The sequence below is a fragment of the Anguilla anguilla genome, chromosome 4 (assembly GCF_013347855.1).
Source record: "Anguilla anguilla isolate fAngAng1 chromosome 4, fAngAng1.pri, whole genome shotgun sequence".
NCBI classification, from domain to species: domain Eukaryota; kingdom Metazoa; phylum Chordata; class Actinopteri; order Anguilliformes; family Anguillidae; genus Anguilla; species Anguilla anguilla.
In genome coordinates, this window is record NC_049204.1 from 43431391 (window position 1) to 43452358 (window position 20968).

The window sequence follows — 20968 nt, forward strand, 5'->3', positions numbered from 1 at the left end:
AAAACATTTCCACAAAGACATACAATGTGATACAGCTGCTTAGGCTACTAGTATAGACAAGCAGCAAGACAGGAGGAGAGGACTACAGGAATCTCTCAAGTGGGAGTAGACTGATTTCATTTATTTATATAAATTAATATTTATTTTAATGAATTTAATTCATATTATATTTATATTTTTTTCTATTTGCCTATATTACTACACCAACAGCTCTGATCGCGTCTTCCAAAAAGTTTGCTTTTCTCAACTGCAGCTATTTACAACTACGGTGTTGTGTAGTGTAGTTCTTATACTTTTATTTGGTGAAAGTCTGTGGATCATTCCTCAGCACAGATCATTTTATTGCACTCTTTTAGTGCTGTCGGTATTTCATTTCACTGGAATTAATACTAGCTGGTACTAGCTTGGCTAGGTTTGTCTTTAGCCTGGTGGCTAAGCTAGCCAGTTGCTTTCACTGAGGATCTTAATCTCTATATCAATGTCAACACTCACCTCTCCCCCAGACTGCTCTGGATGCCTTCAGCTGAGTCAAAAAGTCGTTGAACTCGAAGGTCGGATTTCCATGCTTTACCAGATCCAAGATGATGAACGACTCCTGGACTTGCTGGCCGCAGAAGCCTCCCGAATTCCTGACAACACCGAGCTTCCCTGGCGTGCTCCCTCTCCAACTACGGAGCCAGAGCCGCCGATTGTCAGTTCGATCCCCGGGGAGGACCCCTGGCCCAGGCTTGGAGCTAAACCTAAGGCACGGATCTGTTCCACACTCGCTCCTCCTGAACCCTGGATCATCATCCGGGGTGACAAGAATCAAGGTAGGAACTCCTCACATAATCCACCTCCGGGGTCTATCCAGCTGGGTAACAGGTTCAATGTGGGGAAGTTGGGGAAATTGGACCAACACCTGTCCACTGTCGATCTGGAGCCCATGGCCAGTCTAGCGCTGCTGCCCAGAAGTTTGAGGGGTCCCGGGACCGGTTCCAGTCTAAGGAATGACGCCCCTGGACTGGCAGCCCCTAGTCCCTGCAGTCGACACCGGCACTCAGCCTCCAGGATGACCAGCTCCAAATCCACAAGACAACGTCCACATCAGATCACAACCCTGATCATAGGAGACTCCATCATCAGGAATGTTAAAACTATCTCAGCTATAACTTGTTGTGTCCCGGGTGCCACTGTCCGCGACATAGAGGAAAAAGCCATCGAGATCCTCGCAAACGAACCGGACATTACTAAGATCATTGTTCATGTAGGGACAAATGACTTTCGCAAGCAGCAGTCTGAACTTCTGAAAAACGGACTTTGTGCACTTATTCACTCACTTACCTCGTATCTCAGATACCCTTCTCTCCCGCACCAACACTGAGGAGCTAGTCACTCTCTTCAACTCATCCTGCTCTGACATTCTGGACTATGTAGCTCCTTTAAAACTGAAAAAACCTAAGGCTAACAATGTTGGTACTCCCTGGCTGAATGACTCCACCCGTGCACTTAGATGAGCTTGTAGGAGAGCTGAACGCGAATGGAAAAAAGATTAACTCCAGGTTTCGTATGACATTTTAAGAGATTGCTTAAAATCTTACCAAAGCTCTGTTAAGTCAGCTAAAATACAATTTTATGCTGATCTAGTTAATAAAAACGCGCACAGACCTAAAATACTGTTCAACACAATTAACCCTATCTTAAATCCTTCTACTGCTGCTGTAGCTACCTTTAAGTCCACTACTAAAACCTGTGAAAAGTTTCGGAATTATTTCTTAGACAAAATTGACAACATAAGATCTCTCATCTCATCTTCAGGCTCTAAATCTTCAGAGATACATTGTCCAGTCAGCTGCCTCCAGCAGTTTAAACCTGTGTTGTCCTCCCAGCTGTCTGAGGTGGTCTCACACATGAATCCCACTTACTGTCCCTTAGACATTATACCGTCACGCCTTTTCAAGTAAGTTTTTGTCACAATCTGCCCCCTTATTTTGGCTATAATTAATAGCAGTCTATCTTCATGGGGCTCATGGTGCTATTATAGGACTTATCTTGGATTGCCTCCATCTCTGTACCACATATTGTCTTTTATATACTTAATTAGGAGTATTTTTAACTTCCCAATTTTGTATGGAATGCGGGGGAAGTATATACTGAAGCCATAAGACATTGTGTAACCTGCATGGACTTAGTTTATTAGGTAACAAAGGTGGTCCTCTAAGTCCAGTTGAAGCTAGATCATACTGCACAAAACTGAATAGTATGACTTGAAATCAACCTGTAAATTATGTTACAATCTTTTTTAATTTCACCTCCACTGTAAACACAGTCAGCCCAGAGATTAATCTTGTCTGTGTCTCATATAAGCCATGGAAGCCATCTCATGGAATTTGTGGATTACAAGGCTTAGAGCTAGCAACTACGGGTGCCTTGCTGTGACTGTGTTATGTCTCAATCTGAGTTATAAAAGAAGGTTTTATAACAGTTGTAAGAAGGTTCCACTGTAATTAACTATTGCCTTCAAAGCAATGTACCGCAAGCATTACACTTTATCTTGCCATCAAGTGTTGGAATGCACTACCGTGACAGAGTAAGAATTCTCAGGTGCTATTACTTGAGATTTCACAGTTTTTATGCCCCCGGCCTCCGTAGGAGGCAGGAGGGGCATTATGTCGAGCCCCTGTCCGTTGTCCCTCCGTCATCCATCAACAATTTGGTTTCCGCTCATTTAACAGAAAACACCTTTATCGATCAGGCTGATTTTTTGGTGGTGAATTGGACTTCATCACATGAAGGCTGGTTTCGATCGGTGACGCCACCACTCATTCAATATGGCCGCCACGGCCGGCATCTTGAATTTGGTTTGCGCTCATTTAACAGAAAACGCCTTTGTCCATTGGGCTGATTTTTTGGTAGTGAATTGGACTTGACCACACGAAGGCTGGTTTCGATTGGTGACACAACCGCTCATTCAATATGGCTGCCATGGCCACCATCTTGAATTTGGTTTCTGCTCATTTAACAGAAAACGCCTTTGTCCATTGGGCTGATTTTTTGGTGGTGAATTGGACTTGACCACACAAAGGCTGGTTTCGATGGGTGACACCACGGCTGCCTTCATGTGGTTGACCATGTACAGTCAGGGGCATATGCCATACATTGCAGTTTCAAGTTCAGGTTGACGTTACAAGATGTAAGTAGTCCATTGCCTCGTGATTTATCAGTAAACAATGCACTATTTTTACAGAATGTTTACCTTGTCATTTCGATGTGAAAATAAGATATTACACACTGTTGATGCGTCTCCAAGGGAGGAGACGATTCACCTCATATCAACTTGCGAGCCCTGTTTCCAATGTCAGTTTGAAGTTGGGCATCACCTCCCTCAAGGCCGAGAACAACAGAGACCATATAAAGATGATATTACTCCTCCAAGGTGTTGCCCATGTAAAATAAGGGGGCTGGCATTAGAGGGCTTGTGATCTGATTAAAATGCATTAAAATGGGTCATGGTTTGAGTGTGGTGTTAATTTTTTGTTGCTGATTTGTGGTGCAAAAATTCAGTTTGGAACCCAGAATAAACGTATTAACATTGAAAACTTTTCTGAATGCTTAAAATAACTCTAGAGGACCCTGCGGTCGGGGGCGTATGCCACGTTATGCAGTGGCCTTGTTTGGCATTGTAAACATCATTTTTGTATGCAATCTCTGTGTATTGCCACAATTTTCTCTGCAGAGGGAGGAGACGGAGCAGCAGGTGCGGAAAGAGGCAGAGAGACACCGCCAGGAGCGAGAGCTGCTGAAACTGCAGGAGGAACAGGAAAGATTACAGCGGAAGAAGGTGAACACTACATTTCAACATTGCACTTTAACTCTCAACACTCAGCACTACACTTTAACAACAACCACTACATTTTTTAACAATCAGCAGTCAAAACTGTGCCACTGTTTCCACAGTTCTGTCACACTGAATACTCTGCATTGTGCACTATATTTAACACCCTTTATTTTGTTCTTCATTGTTTGAACTGCATTGTTCACTATGTCTCACATACAACACTGCATTTAACACCATCCAACACAGTACACTTTTTCCATAACACCTCACAAAACCCTCACCTCGTGTATGCATGTACTGCTGGATGGATGAGACTGTATAGCCAGCCATTCAATTCATGAATGAACTCAATTCTAATTCATATTGGAATTGGGATTTGAAAAAAAAGAACTTCAGGGAACAGTATTGTAATTGAATTGGGCTTTTTTTTTTCTTTTTTCTTACCTAACATAACATAGCATTATTTAATTACAAGAACAGGCCATTCAGCCCAACAATGCCATTTTTCTAACTAAATTAGTGCTCTGATTACCTACAGACTAGATAGTATCTAACACTGTATCAAGCCTAGTCTTGAAAATCCCCAGAGTTTCTGCCTCTACTACGTGACCTGGCAGGCTATTCCACATATTGTGTGAAAACAATCTTCCTAATATCTGTATGGAATCTTCGTTTTGTTCATTTCCATTTATGTCCCCTCGTTCTACTAACAGAACACAACCTGAAGAATCTAATGTAGTTCAGTTTGAGGCTTTTACATTCATAAAGGGGATCAACAATCAAATCACCCCTGAGTCTCCATTTACTAAGCTTAAAGAGGTTAAGCATCTTAAGTCTTTCCTCATAGCTTTTATCTTTCATACCAGGAATCAATTTTGTTGCTCTTCTTTGAACTTTTTCCAGAGCCTCTATATCTTTCTTGTAATACAGTACCCAGAACTGCACACAATGCTCCATGTGTGGTCAGACAAATGTATTGTATAAGATAAGTATAACTTCCTCAATACTTTTAGCTATATATCCCGTTGGCCTTTTTTACTGCGACAGCACAGTGCCTAGAACCAGAAAGGCTTTGATCAACCATTGCTCTTAAGTCTTTTTCAAACTGAGCACATTCCAATTTTGTTCCTCCCATAAAGTAATCCTGCCTAATGTTTTTATTTCCCACATACAGAACTTTACATTTGGCTATATTAAATTTCATTTGCCAGGTTTCCGTCCACTTCTGGATTTCATTTAAATTAATAATCTCAAAGATTTTCATTAAAATAAATGTCTGTTAAGTCACTATCTACGCCGAATTAGGTAACACAATGGTCATTGAGCCTACTATTATATTAATTATTATTATTATTATTATTATTATTATTATTATTATTATTATTTACGATTAAAGAACTGGGTGTCTGTGGCAACATTCCCAGGAAAAAATCATAAGCGGCGCACAGTTAGTGACACGTTTTCCATCACCCATCAGTGGTTGGTCTGCCAGAGAGGGTAGGTGGGGGGGGGGAAGGGGGGGGGGGGTTATGGAACCCTAAAAGGTTTTTGTGTAACATGAGAGGTCATATTATTTGTTGATGTAGATTTCGTATTACATTTGATGACAATGTAACGTTACTAAATTACATAGCTATTTGCACAGCTAACTCTAGCTACCGGATCATGTCAAAAAAGGCAACATTAGTTTAGTCAACGTTGCGCACCGTAGCCATCTCTCATATCAGGTAACGTTGCGTTAGCTATAGCTAATGTAATTAACATAATCTAATGTCAGCTAACAATTAGAAAAAACGTTAGTTAACGCTGCCAACCGGTACCAACCTCGGAAACCGTCTCTTGAATGCAACGCTACCTTGTTGCAATGTTGCAATGTAGCTAACTAAAGGCCAGTTCAGATCAATGATTCACAACTGGACTGGATGCAACTTGCTAAATTCCAAGATGTCTGATTGTAAATTTTCTAAAACTGCACTTGGCGATTTGATAAGGTGGGTCTTTTGAAACCCCAGGCAACGGCTTCAGACGCTTTGCAACTAACCAGTTCACACCGCTGCAATTTTCTCTGCTACATTTTAAAACCGTTTAGTCTCGTTGCAAATCATTGATCTGAACTGGCCTTAACGTTACCGTTATTTGCATTGCCATCAAGTTCATCCATATATTATAACGATCGGAATAAAGCCGTCTTTGCACAGAGCATTAACCCCGGGGTATAGGTGGAGCAGAGCCGGGTCTGATTTCTGTGTAAAGATGTCAAGCCGGAGAAAACTAAATAAAAAAATACGGCAGTATGGATTGGCGTTGTTATTATTTTATTACGCTTCCTCATAAGTTCCTTCAGCCTTGATGCCCTTTTTTGATGAAATTTTCTTTGTTTTTGTTTTATTCTTCTTGTTCTGATTGCTAATTTAACACCCAGCTCAGCTTTATTCTCAAACGGCTTAGCTAGCAAAACCAGAAACACCAGGGGTAACATTTTGCAAGGCAGTTGTTTCAAAAATATCACACAACAATCATTCACGAGAAAGACAATATTTATTGTGCACGACATACATAATTGCACGAGCCACAGCTAATCCCGCGGATTCTTCTCTGAAGTTTAAAGATGTTCATACTGGGCAAAAGGTGGATAAAAAACTTCTGTGGAAATTGATCATCGCTAATTCTACCCCAGGTCTGCTACAGGATTTTAACCCGGCTCGGCAGTGTAAAGACCGCTTAATTTAGCCTAATGTTAGACAATGAAGGAGTATGTACGTAATATTACTTTTATAACAACAATTTTTTATTCAGCAAATAGTAAAAGTGTTATAGTCGGCGTGGCCCAGGTGCCAACTGACTGACGTCACACAGGCGACACTGGTTGGATCTCTGGGAAGTGCGGTCCAAAAACACACCTGCAATTACCGCTTCTCGCCATTGGTACCGCCAAAGAGAACGAAACGGAGATCTTCGAGATTGTAACTTTAAATCTTCTTGGATTACTTTAGTAGCTTCCAAACTATTAGCTGGGCCTCCCGGTTTTGTATCATCTGCAAATTTGACTAATGTATTTTCTATGTCCCTGTCAAGGTCTTTGATATAAATGAGGAAGAGCAGTGGTCCCACCACTGATCCTTGTGGGACTCCACTTCTAACAGCTCCCTGCTCAAATAATATCCCTCCTACTACTACTCTTTGTGTTCTACCCTGTAGTCAGGTCCGAATCCACTCTGAAATACATAGTCTAATTCCTACTGTCTTCATTTAACTAACAAGTCTCTCATGTGGTACCTTATCAAATGCCTTTTGGAAATCTAAGTAGATAATATCATATACCTTGCTATAATCAAAACACTTGGTAGCTTCTTCAATGAATACCAGAAGGTTTGTCAGACATGACCTTCCCTTACGAAAACCATGCTGGCTATCCCTTAGGATGTTGCTATTTTCAAGAAATACTTCCAACTTGTCTCTAATAACAGATTCCAGTATTTTACATATTATGCAAGTTAAACTTACAGGCCTGTAGTTTCCTGGATCAGTACGGTCCCCTTTCTTATATATTGGTGTTATGCTTCCAGTCCTCAGGTATTTCTCCAGTTTCTAAGGACTGTCTAAAAATACCTGCCAATGGTTTACAAATTATCTCAGATAACTCTTTGAGTACTCTTGTGTATGTGCCATCAGGACCTGCTGCCTTGTTTGTCTGTAGTTTAAGTAATTCATGCAGCACTTCTTTATCCTCTATTTCAATATGTGATAAGAATTTCTGAATAAGTACTGAATATGCCTTCCAGTCTATTAGTAACCTCTTCTCAACAAAACAACTGTTTAAGGCATCAGCAATATCTTTATTCTTAGAAAGCAATACTCCTTCATTTTTGATGCACCTGATACCCTCTTTGACTTTCCTTTTCCTATTACAGTGTTCAAAGAAACATTTGGGATTAATTTTTGCATCTATGGCAATTTGCCTTTTCAAAACCTCTTGGTTTCTCGTAGTTCTTTTTTAACCTTAGCACGCATATTACAATATTCCGCCCTATTACTGTCAGTGCTGTCATTTTTGGCTGAACCGCAACAGCAGGGACAGCCCTACAAACGCGAATGTCTGTGACTGAGTGACTGAGTGGTGAAGTTACACCATTGGTCGGCCGAGTTATGAAGTTACACCATTGGTCAGCCGGATCACGTGTGTTAGGTCCAGCCGTATACTAGGTTTTAACCTGGTCTTGTTATATATCTTATACAGTTAGGGTTAGGGTTAGGGTTAGGGTTTTTATTCTCGAACTCACCTGTATGGCTTTGTTCATCCACTGGGGGGAGCGCTTCTTCAACATACTTTTCCTTACCTTTGGAAAAAAAATGTACTTTGCGCCTTAAGAATAACCCTTTTGAACCTAACCCAATTTTCATTCACAATCTTGTAGTTAAGAAGTTTCACCTAGTCAATATTACTTTTTTCTTGCATCTTGTTGAAATTGGCTCATCTAAAATTTTTAATTCTGGCCACAGGGGAGGCCTTGATAATATGCCATAATACATCAAATCTAACTGCAGGATGATCGCTCGTCCCAAGTGGCTCAATTACCTCTATGCTACAAATTCTGTCCAGATCATTACATAGCACCAGATCCAGAATTGGTTTCCCTCTTGTGGGCTGATTGACATACTGTGCCAAAAAGGTCATTTATAACATCTAAAAACTCTTCCTTACATTTTCCTTGTCCTGTCATCATTTCCCAATTAACAGCAGAGTAATTGAAGTCATCCATAATAATAGTCTCACAATCCTGACAGGCTTGTTTTATTTTTCCAAAGAGCATTGAGTTCACCTTACTGTCTGAAGCTGGCAGCCTGTATCACGCTCCTACCATAAGGGCCTTTTCATGTTCCCGTATGAGCTTTATCCAAATATCCTCACTAGGCACAAGCTGGTCAATTTCTGGAATTTTATGCACATTAAAATTTTCTTTTACATGGAGAGCTACACCCCCACCTCTCTTACTGGATCTATCCTTCCTAATGAGTTTGTACCCTTCTATATTATATTCAGCACCATCCTCATCTCCAAGCCATGTCTCTGTAATTCCAAATATGTCATAGCCCCCCCCCCCCTATTTATAGCAACCTCATGTTTCAAAAATTTATTTTTTATACTTCTAGCATTTAAGCAAAGACATTTCAGATTATTACTTCTACACATCCTCTCCCGTTCCCTCACCCCCGCCGTCCCAAGCCACACTTACTACAACTCTACTTTAAAAAGAGTTAAATGCAAAGGTATTGGGACAACTGACACAATTTTTGTTGTTTTGGGGCAGACTGTGTAAAAAGGGCAGTAATTCCTACAGAGATCACTACACAGATCACCTGTTATGGATATAAATACCCACAAATGAATGCTGACTGTCTGCACTTAAACCTCATAGTCATTATTTTAATCCAGTGTGCTAGAGCACAGAGCCAAAACTTTGTCACTGTCCCAATACTTTTGCATTTAATAGTACATTATCAATACTGAATATACATTGGGCTCCAGAATTATTGGCACCCTTGATAAATATGCACAAAAAATGCTAAAAACTAAAAAATAATAGTTATTTATTTTCCAACATGTGTAAACTAGTGTGCTTGATTAATGATTTATTGGAATCAACCAAAGTCTTACATTTTTTAATTAAAAAAAATATTTCCCCAAAAAACAGGTTCCACAATTATTGGCACCCCTGGTTTAATGCTTTGTGAAAAAACCCCTGGCAAAGATGACAGCCACAAGTCTTTTCCTATAATTTGTGATAAATTTAGAGAACACATTTGGAGGGATTTTTGACCATTGCTCCATGTAGAACTTTTCAGAATCATTGATATCATTGGGTTTGCACTTTTGGACCCCTCCATCTTCAGTTCAGACAACAGGGTTTTGATGGAATTTAAGTCTGGAGACTGAGATGGCCTTTGGAAAACATGGATGTTGATTTCACTTAAGCATTTCTGTTTAGATTTTGATGCATGCTTGGAGTCATTGTCCTGCTGGACAATTTACCTATGACCAAGTCCTAGCTTCTTAGCAGAGACAGCCACATTTTCTGCCAGAATTTCCTGGTACTTTGTTGAATTCATTGTGCCATTGATCTAAAATATTCCCCCGGGATTATCAATGACCCACCTCCATATTTGACCATAGGTATGAGGTTCTTCTCCTGTATGCATTCCTCTTTTGCCGCCAAACATGTCAATGGTGTGTATGGTCAAAATGCTTAATTTTGGTCTCATCTGACAATAGCACTCTCTTCCAGTCATAATTCCAATGAGGTTTGGCAAGCTCAAGATTCTTGGTTTTGTTTATTGTGCTCAGTAAGGGCTGTCTTTGTGCCACCCTTCCAAAGAGTTAGTTGGTATGGAGGTGCCATTTTATGTTTTTTTTAAACTTGTTGACTGCAAGAAACAAACCAATCTCTGCAATTCTTGAACAGTGATCCTTGGGTTATTAATGGCCTCCCTCACCATCTTCCTCACTGTCCGTGGGGTCACCATGCACTTGCTTCCTCTTCCTGGCAAATTTGCAACCATTCCATATGTTTTACACCTTTTTATTATTGCCCTTACAGTGCTAAGTGGTATGTTTAACCGTGTATGTCTTTGTTTGTACCCATTACCAGACTTGTGACGGTAAATTACCATCGGTCTCTTCTGAATTGACAGTTATTTGGCTTTTCCCATGCTGATGGATCACAAAGGGATTTTGTATGCTTGTTACCTCATTTTTATTCTCTAGTGAAACTGGAAGTGATGGAATGACACAATATAGTTCCTTTGGACTGAGATTGAACTAAATGAAGTAAAATTGTATTGCCAATTTCATTTTGTTTGATTTTACTTATCAAACAAATTTTTGTTTAATAATTGTTAGGGGTGCCAATAATTATGGCACCTATGGTTTTCAGAAAAAATTGGATTACTTAATAAAAAAACATTGAAGCATGAGAGTAAATGTATTGAAATAAAAGTATGTAGTTTTCCCATATGTTTGAACATAACATATATAGATTATTATCTGTGTCATTTATTATATGCAGCCTTTTTTCTTCGTTTTTATTAAGGGTGCCAATAATTCTGGAGCCCTCTGTATGTCAAAAGGTGCCTTTCAGGTGGTATTTTATGTAAGTATTTTCAACTAAACGCATGTCTCTGCTGGACCAGATTTCGATAATGAGACAGATGTATTGAGCTTTCCGCATGTGCGCTCTTAAGTCATCCTTAACCCCTTCGTGCAATGCCCCTTGTGGTCGGCACGTGAGCGTGCCTAGATTGCTCAATTCAGACATTCTGTGCTCCGGCAACCAAATTATGAGTTCAAAACACAAACTCTGTATTCTAGCTTTATTAGTAGACACTTCAGGACAACTATGCCAATGACTGAGTTTCTAAGCGCCACCATTGTTGTCCATTTACCAAGCACCCCCTCCCTGAAGTCTCATCTGTAACTACACCCCCCACGCATGATATGCTGGACAATAGTTCTATCTGGGCATACATGAAAACATTCTTTTACCACTAAAAATTCCTGTTCCGTCGTATCAACAAGATAAAGTCAACAATAGGTGAAGGTATGCCAGTAGAACTTGAAAAATGCTGCCCACTGAACACTGAAATACAAAAGAGGATTTTTTCTAAAATTATACCATATCATTCTACTGTCCACTAAATATGGAATAAATATACAACCTTAACATTGGTTTTACGCGTAGAGGTGGCCCTTTCGAGACTGAGTGGTCATATATTGTCTTCGACATTCTTTTGTGACGCGTGGGTACCTTCCAAAATAGCTGTGCCTAATACCACACGTGTTACGGTGTTGTAGCCCTTTGTTGTACTATTTGGCTTGATTGATAAATAATCTATCCAATAAAAGACAGAATAAGCTTTCTAACTATGTATAATATGACTTTTGGAATAGCGTTTTATAGCTCAGCATGTCCAAAATTTTGTCTCATTATCGCTGCATTACATATTCAGTCTGTGGTAGCAGTAAAAAACACTGCACCTGGCAAAACTTTATTGATGACTTTCATCATTTCTTGGAAAATATTATTATTCTTGAGAACTTCTGAGCATTGCTATGCCAAATATTTGCTGATAGACCTAGCTGATATACTATTTTCTGGTCTAAGTTAGAACTGGGGAACGGCAACATTGATTCTGTCTCGATCTACTGAACACAGATAAGATTTCATCGTCCAAATGTAAGTGTTACTGCTAAAAATATTTCGGTTATATGTTATTTTTGAAATTGAGTGTCTTTAATTACGTTAGTGGTATTTTATTTTTATAATGAGGATATTTCACACTGTAATGTAAGCGTTCGTTGGTAGCTGAGCAGTGTTTGAGTTTAATGCACCGGATTTGACCTGAACTGGAGCATTGCCAAAACATGGTGGACTGTTGAATATTGTTTTAATGTTGTCCCATCCCTATACAAGAAAACATTACATATTGTAGAGTACAGAAAAACATACGAGAGTTAGTGATTACACATTTAGATTCTGTAACACATTGTGTGATAATGTTTTATATCAATGTTTCGTCTTAAACTTTCATAAGGGGCACATGTATAGGCTTTATAATGGACAAAAAACATTTTTGGAGAGATTCTGGATATGTTTCAGAACCCCTAGATAGTTTAGGCCACTGTACTGACTGAAAGCTTGTAATTCCCACTTGAAATTATGCAACAGTGAGTTTTGTGAGTCAAAACAGTTAATTTGTCGTGAAATACATTATTATGTTGTTATTTACAGAAATGCATAATTTAGACATTTTGATTAGATTTGGAGACACTGCTTGGTTTTTACTTCATAAATCTTTAGTAGCTCAACATATCCACCCATAGATTCTATGAACTTGTGGTCATGGAGTTATTGATCCAGGACATGTATAGTTTAACTTGTATGTATGGGATCTTTCAGTACTTCATTACAAACTAAATAAGAGCAAATTCAGTTTTGCTTTTTGCTGAGACAGTTGCCTTTGTGGCACTTTAGTTTATATTCATCATTTTGGAAGAAATAATCTACAGTTAGTATTGTAAATGGTACCAATGTCTTGTTTAATTTAAGCCATTTTTCAAATATCTGTGATGCTCACATCTGGAGTTAAAAAGCTTTACATAGTGTACCCCCTACATGGGGAAGGATTGGCCAGATTTGGCATGTGTGTGAAGGTGTTAATGATAGCTGTACACTGTGGAACAAGTTACTGACTCAGGTGCTTGCATCTTGGCATGGTGAAGACTTGAGAATTTGAAGCTGACTCTTTTTTTTAACAGTTGACAAAGGAAGCAGACCATTGACAATGTAATGAACAAAGCTATCAGTAAGCCCCAATTAATGACTGATGGCCATGTCCCAGTATCAGCCGTCAAGCAATTCAGTCTGTCCAGATTCAGTTGATTTACTAGTGAGCATAGCTGCTCTGCTAAGAATGTCAGAATCTAGAAGAAAAAAAAATAAAAATTGTTAGCCTCTTTGTTGTGCGCGATGCTGAGTGACTAACGCCGGGCACCCACCGCACGTGTAGCGTAAGCGGCGCGTAAGCAGCACGGCGAAGCAGCACGGCACGGCGCGTAGCGTGTCTCCACTGGTTCCGTTTGTGTCGCGCAAAGGCTTGCTTAAAGCTCTATATTCCTAGTAGCTCTCGCAGTCTGCAGTGGGATTACATAGTGTATTTCACGTTTGTTCACGACTGTTGATTATGGGTAAGTGAATACTTGGTGAGAGACCTTTTTCAGTCTGTTAATATGGTAATATTTTTTAACACATGTAAATACGTGAGAAAGTAAACGCTTTAAAGAATTACCACGAGCTTAAATCGCAACGTAGCCTACATAATAATCAATCTCAAACTGCATTAATTTATTTGCTTGGTTAACAAGCGTGCCAACTTTATGAAAAATATGTAATGATCATAATAATAATAATAATAATAATAATAATAAATAATCCATAATCAACCATTGGGAATTGCCGTGTCGTCTTGTTATTCACGTCAAAACATTTATATGATCATATTTAGTAAAATCAGTTAATCGTCAAAAAGATAGCGTAACAGTTTAAACTTGAAGGGATATGAACACCACAACGTCATGAACACCGGAAGCTTTGAAGTACAAGAGCAATAAAGGCTTGCTTACACCTTCATTTATAAAATAGGTGCATTTCCATCGGCAAGACCACTAAATCTGATTTTTTAAAGCTCTGTGGATTATCTGATTTTATTAACAAGCCCTTTTTGAAAGCACGGCGAACGAAGACATCGGAAAAGTCAAATAGGCTGAGCAATGGTTGGTTAAAAACTACCTTCCAACACTCGAGCTAACAAACCGCTGCTCGGTGCATTCACTTCTACATCATTCATTAGGCTACGTCTTTCTGTGGTGTATTTTCAAATTTACCCCGCCCCCCTCCGCAAAATAAGATAGCGAAACTAAGTTTGCCTTTTTTTTTTCCCCAGGTTCCAGTTTTAATTTTTTTTTCCTGCCAGGACAATAGAAAAACGAAAAAGCTTGTATTTTTTAGCTGCTTATAAAATATCTGGTGTTATCTTTCTCCACTACTGCAAGAGGGAACTAGGGACACACCCCCAGTAATATAAGGATGAAATATAAATCAGAGCATGTATACCTAGCATTTTAGAGCATATTTCTGTGTATAAACAGGGCATCGTGACGCGCGACAAGCCGAAAAAATAGAACAGAAGCGAAAAACTACGCTTCAGTTCGCTTGTGTTGCGCGAGCTTCGCAGCCAGTTCGCAACGCGTTCGCATCTGGTGGAGACGACGTCACCCGCTGCCATTGTAATAACAGTACTTCAACTACGCTTCAGTTACGCGCATAGTGTGCTCGCGGTCGATACGCGTGCGGTGGGTGCCCGGCTTGAGTCACATATTGAGATGGCAGGTATGCCATCCCACCAAGTTACTCCTTGGCGGTGCAACATGCCTCATAACTATACAGCACAGAGAGTTTGGCACTTTTCAGGATTTCCTACAGAAATAACCACAATGACCAAAAGACTCTCAGCCCTTAAATACAATCATTTCTGCACCTTCAGAATTCAAAAGCAACTTCACACGTCCGCACAATAAATCCTCAAACTTAAGGGATTCTGCGTTTTCTCCTCCTTATTTTTTCCTGCCCGATTACATCATTACAGTGCTGCAAGCCCACAAACAATGTCTCCTCATTGGACATTTACCTACACTAGCCAATCATTTAGCTACACCAGCATCAAAATGTCACATACATGGCACAAATTTTTCATTTTCTATGCATGCTCATTTGTTCACTAATCATTGTCTATTATTTCTCAACTATTTCCTTTGCAACTGTATAATTCTTCTGGATTCGTGTGCACCAAATCTACCTGGTCTTTCACCATATACACTGTATTATGAGATACCATCTACACATTCAGTTAACCAACTACATTTGCTTTCAATGTGAATGTTTTTTAGCCAGCTACAATATAGCCAGGCCATATGGAATAACAAAAATGGAGGTCAGTTGTGCTTACTGGCCTGCCTTCTTTAAAACCACGACCACATGACGGCATTGAACAACCTCTTCTTATTGCAAAGCCGTTCATATCCATTTAACTAAGTAGGTGTTTATAACTTCATTCCCTTATGCAATATTGACATACAAATTATTCCAGAAATCAGAGGATCGAATATAAGCTAAGGCTCAGGCAAATCTTTATTTTCTTATGCACTCTTATTTGCTGACTTATAATTGTTTATTGCTTTTGCAGTTATCAGAATATCTGAATCTTCAATGCAGCCATATGCATTTTATGACGGCATATTTATTGATTTCCTTCAAGAGTTACAACAGCTGACCACAGTGGCATTTCTACTAACTATTTACTTGGCTACTATAGAAAACGTTCTTATCAGCAAATGCCACGTTTCTACATTAGCTAATGTTACCTCCCCCTGTTCTCTATCTACTGACATACAAGCAATTAGTACGTTTCTACAGTCTACAACAGTGTTTCTCAACCCTGGTCCATTCAAGGACTGCATATACTAGCTAATACCATCTGCTTTATCTGCATCTGCATCTGTTCAATAAGGAAACTCATCTCGGTCATGGTCAGTATATTTTCTTTGTACTATAGTCTGTGATCATGTCAAACTTCACCTAAATGCCCATTCTGCATTCGCTTCTCATGGTAAAATGAAAAAACACAGGGCCAAGTTATTTTAAATAATTTAGGAAGCATTAGGTAGCAACATTGCTTTGGAATACAGCATGTTGAATTTCTGTTTGCTAAGATAGGCAATATTGTTTATTGTAACTTGCCGTAACTATTTGTTTAACTATTGCTTATTTGATTCATAGTGTTTGATTTATGTTTATCAAGTCAAGACAACCTCTCTTAGAAGTGGTATTTCATTGAATTTATTGGAATTCAATTCTGTTTACTTTCCAATTTGGTTCCAATTCTGTTTCCTTAGACCTGGGTGCAATTCCAGTTCCAATTCCAATTGCAGGAATTGAATTGAAATTTACTATGTGTTCTCAATTAAATTCATGAATATTCCCAGCACTGGTGTATAGATTGTACAATAGTCTGTGCACATTTCAGTTTAAATCTCTATAATTATTACTGTATGCTTGGTAAAAACAACACTGCACTGTTTGTCCAAACTCAACACATCAACAGTTATCAGCACTGAACCCTTGTCAACTGCCAGCACTATCTACAATTGTTGACTGCAAAAGCACAATTATTTCTCCCCTTTTTGTAGAGGATTGAGGAGATCATGAAGAGAACAAGAAAGGGTGATGCTGATGCCAAGGTAAGACCATGGAGGCCAAAGGAGGGTTGCAAAAGTTATGCTTGGAAATGGAAAACATGGAACACAACCATAAGAGTGGAGCTGAAGATTCAACAAGAGGAATTTTCAAAGTCTGAGAGTGAAGTCCAAATAATTTTGTTGCTTCTATCAGCTTATAACAGCTAATAGCCTACCTTCTCCATTTGGCCTTGGTGTATGCCTGAGTACATTTGGAAATTAGCAAGTACACTCTTTTTTTATAAAATGTTCACAATTCATAAATATACATTTCTGTGTTGTGTTTTATAAATAGCGTTGACTGGGCATGTTTGTACTGGCTGTGTTTCCTATTACAGTTGAGTGCATTTGTCCTGTTGAGTGAGTGGTCGTACTGGCTTTGGGTGTTTTATTGAGAGTGGCAGTTGCTATTATGCAGAGCAGCATACAGTATTGAAAAACATCAGATCAGTGTTAGGGCTCAATTTTCCAGCTGGTGCATGGCATGTGACGAGCTGTCTCACTGGCGAAGTGGAATTTTTGTCATGGATTTTGACGTGCTTGAGACTAAATGGTAATTTGGAGACTCACTGTGTGCCGAAGTGGGAAGACAGGCTCGGTTGTGAGCGAGGTAGCCTAAAAATAAAATTCATGCATCAGTTTGGAAATATTAAGGGTTCTATGTCATTGGAATAAAAATAATAACCAAATGCCATTGTTGTGAGTGATGGACTCATGCGTAGGCTGACCAGATGTCTTCTTTTTGCTGAACATGACATCTTTTTGTGTCAAAAAATATCCGTCCAGGAGGGATTTCTAAATTCCTCAATTGTCCAGTTATGTTTTGCTTGTTCCATATACCATATACAGTATAAACATATAGCCTAGTTTTATGTTCATAACATCTGCCCACCCGTCCTCTTTTTTTGAGATCCAATATATAGTCACCCTACTCCAGTGTTATCATTTTTTCTTTTATTATATCTACTGAGTCATTTTATTGCTGTGTAAGGCATAATTGGCATTTATGATACCATTGTCATTATTTCTTAGTGATAGCATAGTGCATTAAAGCTATTTAACTAAAGATTTCATAGGAAATTAAACCTTATTAATTACACATTTAGGCAGTGGCGTCACTAGGGTTGGTGACACCTGGTGCAGTCGACCGTTGGTGTTATCTGATGTCGGTGACTGGGCGGGGGGGGGGGCTTCGCTGTTGGAAGTTCGTAGACGGGGGGGGGGGGGGGGGGGGGGGGCTGGGCGGGGGGGCTGGTGGGTGTGGGCTCAAGGAATTGCATGTTATGCATTCAAATGACAAAGCGCTTCTCGTCACATTAATACCGCTAATTAAATCAACTGCCAGTAAACTGCTTCGGACACATTCAACTCGTCGCTACACAAAACAATGCCCAAAAAAATTATTGGCAGTCATTTCAGTGTCACCCCCCTCTGATGCCACCCGGTGCGGTCTGCACCCCCCGCACCCCCCTTCAATAAAACTTCTCAATGGTTGATTATGGATTATTTATTATTATTATTATTATTATTATTATTATTATTATTATTATGATCATTACATATTCTTCACAAAGTTGGCACGCTTGTTAACCAAGCAAATAAATTAATTCAGTTTGAGATTGATTATTATGTAGGCTACGTTGCGATTTAAGCTTATGGTAATTCTTTAAAGCATTTACTTTCTCACGTATTTACATGTGTTAAAAAATATTACCATATTAACAGACTGAAAAAGGTCTCTCACCAAGTATTCACTTACCCATAATCAACAGCCGTGAACAAACATGAAATACACGATGTAATCCCACTGCAGACTGCGAGAGCTACTAGGAATATAGAGCTTTAAGCAAGCCTTTGCGCGACACAAACGGAACCAGTGGAGACACGCTACGCGCTGCGCCGTGCTGCTTACGCGCCGCTTACGCTACGCGTGCGGTGGGTGCCCGGCGTGAGTCTAACATGGAGTTTGATGTTGAATGGGTTTCTATTGGACGGGGGATAGGGGGTTTGCTTACACAGGTATATCTAAATATCTAAATATTGAAGCAAGCAACCTAAAAACTGTCTGGGGTGCACACAAAAGCCTGGGTAGGTGTGAAAATGACCCCAGAAGTGTCATAAAGTGAAATTCCCTGTTAAATGTAGTATTTCCAGTAATGAAGGGTGTTGTATATTATTATACCACAAGGGAGATTACTTTCATTTTTAACCAACCAGTGACCATTATGTGTTAGAGTAATAAATGGGCATAGTTAGGCTCTATGAAAATTGCTGTACATTTAAATGTATTTACTGTATACTCCAAGGTATAATTTAGACTCAGGCGGTTATAGTTCCCATTAAGTGCTTATATTACTGTGGCTTTTAAGCCTATACAGGTGCTTTGCACTCCAATGTATTTACTTTACAGTTATATATTTAAAAATTATAATCAAATCAATATGACTGTTATAATTATTCTATGACTTTAAACAAACCACCTTAAATGCTTCTTCACGATTTAGAAAGCCAATTGTGAGTACAGCAGTCTAAAAGATGTACAGTAATTTTAGTACCCTTGTTATGGCAAAAGTAGGCTTACTACTTATTAAGGTAGGTTAAGCAAAATAATCAGGTAGCTGGTTAGCTTATTTTAGAAACAACAAAAAACATTAACCACGTTGGGGTGCATATAACATAAAATTATAACGTTAACAAAATGACACATATAACCAGGGGTGTAACGAAGTACATTTACTTGAGTACAGTACTTAAGTACATATTTCGAGTATCTGTACTTTACTTGAGTATTTATTTTTTTGGAAACTTATGACTTTTACTACATTTGAAAGATAAATATTGTACTTTTGACTCCACTACATTTCTATGAAGGTTGTCGTTACTCGTTATTTTGAAGCATAGCTTTGAAGTCAACAGTTGAATATTTTTTTATTTTCTAAAATGCGATTGGCCACACGCTGTGTTCCTCACAAGGGAAAAACCAATCACAGTAGCCTACTTCTAATATGCTGTCAGTCAAGTTCAAAGTGCTTACTTGTTGCACCAGTGGTTGAGCAGTTCAATTTGAACTTGGCGGCGGTAACTATGGCGACGGCAGAAGATAAGGATGATTCTTCTCCACCAGAGCACCCATAGCCATATCTCAAGTGCATGTTTGAGATTTGTGAAATTCAAAAAGATCCATATTGTTTTAAACGTTTGCTCTGCTTACTGCGCATGAACTACATCGCTGCATTCAGAAACTCGCCGCCCAAACTGAAAAACCATGTCGAGGTATGTAAACGTTAGCTAACGGTAGCCCGTTTGCTAATTATGAAGTTGTCTGTGGTTGCAGTTTTTATGCTAGGATTGGTCAGGTGAACTGTTTCACATTTCAGGCAATGCTATCTATCATCAGGGGTTAAATTGGGGGTGGACGTGGGTGGACGGTGTCCACCCACCTTTGGTAAATAAATAATTTTGACCGGCAGTGTTACAAATAACTATGAAAAATCCAGTCCATTTAGGCTCCAGTCCATGTGTTCCCTCTAGCCAGTTACTCAAAAATCCGAAGAAAAAAAAAAAGCTCAGGAGGAACAGTCGTTTATATAGACAGCACAGAAAGAAAAATATCGTTGATTGTCTTGATTGATTGGAAGCGGACGCGGCAGGTAGTTTCATTAACATGTAATTTCATCTATGCAACATTTTAAAGAGAGGTGAATAAACAGCCCCCATGAACGCCGGCTATTATTAATGGCAACTTTGATTGCTTAAGCAAAATCAGCAGGTTGCTGGTCAGCAGCTAAGTTAGGATTGAATATTTCCCACATACATAACGTTTTATTCAGCGGCGACTGGTGAGCTGAAAAGTGGTGGGGCGCAAATCTTTACTTTAAACTAATCATTGATCTCAACCTGTTTTCATTAGTAATTTTCCTTTATAATCAAGCGTGCCAACGATTGGATGAATCAAATTACAAGTAGCCTAACACACAGCGTCCAAATCCCGATTTAACCCCTGTCTATCATGTGTTGCTATCTAATAACAGTAAAAACGCATCTGTAAATGAGCTTCTGTAAATGCATCGTAGAAACAATACAACAGTGCGTTGACATTCAAAATAAAATGTACTTTTGAATACTTAAGTAATTTTAAAAGCAAGTACTCCAGTACTTTACCTCAAGTAAAAATTTGACTGAACAACTTTCACTTGTAGTGGAGTAATATTTGACCAGGGGTATCTATACTAGAGCCCGACCGATGCCAGATTTTTGGGTCCGATGCCGATCCCAATTTTGGAGAGTCCTAGCCCACCGATTAC

At 39.2% G+C, this 20968-nt stretch overlaps 1 protein-coding gene across 4 annotated transcripts in view; it reads left to right on the forward strand.

The window, feature by feature from the left end:
• LOC118225887 (MAP7 domain-containing protein 2-like) overlaps nucleotides 1-20968 on the forward strand; it is a 100919-nt gene that overhangs the window by 44977 nt on the left and 34974 nt on the right. For 3 of the 4 annotated variants that reach the window (XM_035414960.1, XM_035414958.1, XM_035414957.1), the window contains exons 8-9: nucleotides 3716-3820; nucleotides 16617-16667. In XM_035414960.1, coding sequence (XP_035270851.1) covers nucleotides 3716-3820; nucleotides 16617-16667 — 156 coding nt within the window. The remainder of the gene's footprint in view (nucleotides 1-3715; nucleotides 3821-16616; nucleotides 16668-20968) is intronic. The other variant, XM_035414959.1, reaches the window with a different exon arrangement.